We start from the raw sequence: 5,000 nt of genomic DNA, 5'->3' as shown, positions 1-5,000 counted from the left end.
ACGAGAACCAGAGTAAAAGAGTGACCTTGCTTTCTGACATTAAAACAATAAAACTGTTCCAGCTAAAATAAAAAAAGGAAAAGGAAAATCTCTTCTCCCATTTGGCCCATTGAGATTGGGAATTGATTTCCGTGAACACCCTTACACCTAACCAAAGTTAAACACCTCTTGACCTCATCCTGACACACTATGGTGATCTGTGCCATCTCCTGTCAATTAACCCCCATGAGACCTTGGTTCACAGTGGCGGAGTGACCATCGGAAGCACTGAGACAACTCCCAGCAGGCTAATCAGCTGGCTGGCTGCTGGTAAGTCACTGATTATTGTATTTTTAATGCACATATTAATTGAATACAGTAGAACACATTAACCCCATGTCTATGTTTTTAGTGCACATAGGCCCTCGAAGTTATGCTTTCTCAACTGACATTCAGTGCAGCAAATGTGAAAAACTCTTTTCCAAAATGCTGTAAGAGCCATTTAAATATGATTTGAGACACAGCATCAGGAAAATTAGAACTGGGTTAAACATTATCTGATATTTCCATCAGGAATTCAAACATTAAAACACTGATTTGAAAATGGATATACAGCATTTTGGAAAAGAGATCTTCATATACTGCACATGCCTATATTTGTACGGCGCTCCAAGTCCCTTTAGATTCAATTAGCCTACTGAATGCAAATGCTGGAGGAATGCTTCAAATCAAGAGTTCTACTAGAGGTGTGCAGAAAACTCTGTAACTATGATTTCAAAAAATAACTTGTGGCCTACCACACTGGCTGGTGGCAGTCCAATGCGGTTAGAATATCTCCACCGCATTTTAGAGTCCCACTTTGCCCCCGTTTTCTCACAAGACCAAATGAACCAAATGTTCTATGAAAACGTCAACGTGTCAGGATTTGGCTGGGTACCTTCAGCTTTGTGTTTCATAATCCATGTTGCTATGCAGATTAGTGGGCTCTAGAGAGCAACTTTCTCAAAGGAAATTAAGGTGAGCAGTGGCATGCATATCAACTGTATTCTCACTATTCTGTCAACATACCACTTATATTTCCAAGCATGCAACACCCTTCCTCGATATACAGTAGCAAGGCCCCGAGTGGGTTGGCCCAGGTATCGCAATGACCTTTGTCTGTCTGCTTGTCTGTCTGTGTGTCCGCCCGCAGTGTTTGGAGTCACCCGTGGGTGGCGGCAAACACACAACATCACATGGATCTAGCATTGGGCAGAACGTTTGGTTGCCATGTCTGAATACCCTTGTTCCCTCTTGTAATACAAAAAATAAGCTACATGCACTTCCATTGTGATATCAATCAGTAAAGTGTACTTCAACTGGACAATTGTGGTGGTGTGAGTAAGCTACATCAAAATCCATTTTTGGAAGACATTTTCCAAATAAATGCTTTTGCTGTATTCTCTAGCCGAGCATGCCCCTACTCAATCACATGTGTGTCAAGACATCCCATTTCTCCAGTCAACATAACACCTCATACCAACTGCACCAACTACTGCAGACGTGGGAAAACTCAGGCCCGGGGGCCACATGCGGCCCGCTCAGCCATTTCATGCGGCCCGCTCAGCCATTTCATGCGGCCCGCAAAGCCTTTCTAAGGAAAAAAATGCAGATTCATATGGTCACTCATTCTTAAATTGGCTACCTAGAACAAGGGTCTTGGTCTAGTGGTCTAGTCTACGTCTAGATACAATTAGTAGGAATGGCATAACTGACAATAGTGTAATGTTTTTGCCGTACACCGTTTGTTATTATTGGCACGGACAAGTTGCCTACGACATCCGGCCCTTTGGTCAACTTTCTAAACCCAATGCGGCCCATGGGCCAAAAAAATTGCCCACCCCTGAACTACTGTGTATATTATGACCAGTGAATGAGAACCGTCATGACACAACTTTACCAATATTTCTCATAAAGGGGCCTCTGAGAGCTCAGATTTAGTGCCCTGGGGACACAACAATGGCTTGACCCATTTTAGCCTAAGGCACCTGCAAAAAAACGCCTGCTGAATGCCTAAGCTCTTTTTGGGAAAAGGTGCCTTTTGCCTATTAAAACCTAAATAGCTCAGCCCCAGAAGCACACGAAAACATGAAATGAGTTGCATTTAAAAGCTAGGACCCTCATCTTTCATTAGAATGTGTTCATTCAGCTCTAATATACCCAATAAAAAGCATTAAAAAGCATAAAAGGTCATAAAAAAAGTTCAAAGTCCAAGAGCCTGATTGCAGCGTATATGTCACTTCAGGCATAATAATAATAATAATAATAATAATAATAATAATAATAATAATAATAATTGTATTTGTATAGCACTGTATCATACAAGGCATGTAACTCAAAGTGCTTAACAAATGGGAAAAAAACATAATTGTTGGAGATGGATTTAAAAGGAGAAGTACAGAGGAGAGGCAAAAATAGCAGGACGGCAGAGGAAGAAGAGATAGATAGAGATTGTAGAGTCATAAGGTCAACGTAGGTTAGGATCAGGATTCTTAGATGCGTAAGGTCCATAGTGGCTGGGCCTAGCATAAGTCATAGATAGTCACACAGAGATTGGGCGCTCAGATGCGGCCCCTGGTGGCATCAGGGGTGGGGAAAAACTCCCTTTTGCTTGAATCATAGTTTGTAGGGGGAAAAAAGCTCAGTGAGGTCTGAGAAAAAAAAGAAAAAAAACCCACCAAAAAACCCCCTATAGTCAGGAAGAAACCTCAGGCAGAGACCAGCGCCCACCTAGGGGAGCCCCCTGCCAGGGCTGGTTGTGAGCAGTAAGGACGCTGCGGCAGCAGCATCAAAGGTCAAACAACATATACGGCTAAAATGGGTTAATCAGCACCAACTGACCTCGTCCACGTTCTCGAAGGCGTTGATGACATCGTACGGCAAGCAGGACAGGAGGTCGATGACGAACCAGGTCTTCAGGTAGTTCATGCGGATGAGCTTGGGGTCGGAGATGACCTCGCCCGCCGGCCCCACGAAGGTGGTGTGGAAGTTGAGCACGATGTCCACCAGGAAGATCACGTCCACGATGCTGTCCACCACCAGCCACGTCACGTTGTTCTGCTTGGTCTTGAAGGACACGTTGTAGGGCACCTGAGGAGACAAGAGTCAAGGTTAGAGAGAGAGTGTGTGTGTGTGTGTGTGTGTGTGTGTGTGTGTGTGTGTGTGTGTGTGTGTGTGTGTGTGTGTGTGTGTGTGTGTGTGTGTGTGTGTGTGTGTGTGTGTGTGTGTGTGTGCGTGTGTGTGTGCGTGTGTACATACAAGGTATGGATGCATGCGTGCGTGCGTGTGTGCGTGTGTGCATGTGTGTGTGTGTGTGTGTGTGTGTGTGTGTGTGTGTGTGCGTGTGTCTGTGACGTGTGTGTGTGTGTGTGTGTGTGTGTGTGTGTGTGTGTGTGTGTGTGTGTGTGTGTGTGTGTGTGTGTGTGTGTGTGTGTGTGTGTGTGTGTACATACAAGGTATGCATGCATGCGTGCGTGCGTGTGTGCATGTATGTGTGTGTGTGTGACGTGTGTGTGTGTGTGACGTGTGTGTGTGTGTGTGTGTGTGTGTGTGTGTGTGTGTGTGTGTGTGTGTGTGTGTGTGTGTGTGTGTGTGTGTGTGTGCTTGATTCATAGCATAGAGGGAGAGGGGGACGGGGGGGGGAGAGAGAGAGAGAGAGAGAGAGAGAGAGAGAGAGAGAGAGAAAGAAAGAGAGAAAGAAAGAGAGAAAGAAAGAGAGACACAGAGAGAGACACAGAAAGTGTGAGAGACGTGTGTGTGTGTGTACCATGATGGCTGTGTAGAAGGTGAGGATGAGGATGACCCAGTCCCAGGTGGTCTTGAAGGCACAGTAGTGCAGGATGATGTGGGGAGGGGTCTTGGGCGTCTCTTGCTTGTACTGGGGGAGGATGTCTGAGCCCAGCTGCAGCACCTGGAGAGGGGGACAGGGATGGAGGGCAGGGGATAGATGGATAGATAGATAGATAGATAGATAGATAGATAGATAGATAGATAGATAGATAGATAGATAGATAGATAGATAGAGAGATAGAGAGATAGAGAGATAGAGAGATAGATAGATAGATAGATAGATAGATAGATAGATAGATAGATAGATAGATAGATAGATAGATAGATAGATAGATAGATAGATAGATAGATAGATAGATAGATAGATAGATCGATCGATCGATCGATCGATAGATAGATAGATAGATAGAGGGGATGGAGGGCAGGGGAGTGGAGTGGTACAATAGCAGTAGATTAAAGCAGTGTTTCCCAACCTTTTTTGTCTTGTGTACCCCCATAAGACTTTTCGTTATGCCATGAGTACCCCCTAAGTCATGTTCTATATCGCTTTCTATATACCAATGTAACAAAGCTCCATACATGTGTTAAAACTACATCTTTCCAAGTACCCCCTGCAGTGTGCTCGCGTACCCCTAGTGGTACACGTACCCCTGGTTGGGAAACAGTGGATTAAAGTACAGTGAGGTGAGGTGAGGTGAAGTGAAGTGAAGTGAAAGCCCAACTGGGAAACTCTAACTCCCATTGTCATTGTGACACTGCACTCCACAGCACACAAGTGAACACTGTGCACTGCATAAAACGAAATTGCATTTATGCCTCACCCATGCAAGGGGCCAGCCCTCAATGGCGCCCCTAGGGAGCAGTGCGGCGTGAGGTACCATGCTCAGTGTACCGCAGTCATGAAGGAGGATAGGGGAGAGCACTGGATAATTACTCCCCCCATCAACCTGGCGGGTTGGGAGTCAAACTGGCAACCTTTGGGCAACAAGTCTGACGCCCTGACCACTTACCCATGACTACCCTAAATACAAGTACAGTACAGTACAGTAGACTAAAATAGAATAAAAAAGAATAGAATAGAGTCGAATAGAACATAATAGAATAGAATAGAATAGAATAGAATAGAATAGAATAGAATACAATACAATAGAATACAATAGAATAGAGAAGAGTGGAGTAATACAGACGCGTGG

At 44.7% G+C, this 5,000-nt stretch overlaps 1 protein-coding gene across 1 annotated transcript in view; it reads right to left on the bottom strand.

Annotated features, from left to right (window-relative positions):
• kcnh1a (potassium voltage-gated channel, subfamily H (eag-related), member 1a) overlaps nucleotides 1–5,000 on the bottom strand; it is a 140,941-nt gene that overhangs the window by 115,274 nt on the left and 20,667 nt on the right. The window contains exons 6-7 of the mRNA XM_063191892.1: nucleotides 3,785–3,928; nucleotides 2,860–3,108 (exon numbers count right to left, since the gene is read on the bottom strand). Of these exons, the coding sequence (XP_063047962.1) occupies nucleotides 2,860–3,108; nucleotides 3,785–3,928 (393 nt within the window). The remainder of the gene's footprint in view (nucleotides 1–2,859; nucleotides 3,109–3,784; nucleotides 3,929–5,000) is intronic.

This window comes from Engraulis encrasicolus, chromosome 24, assembly GCF_034702125.1.
Source record: "Engraulis encrasicolus isolate BLACKSEA-1 chromosome 24, IST_EnEncr_1.0, whole genome shotgun sequence".
NCBI classification, from domain to species: domain Eukaryota; kingdom Metazoa; phylum Chordata; class Actinopteri; order Clupeiformes; family Engraulidae; genus Engraulis; species Engraulis encrasicolus.
The sequence above is the reverse complement of the archived record's forward strand: the minus strand, read 5'-3'. Positions and strand labels throughout refer to the sequence as shown.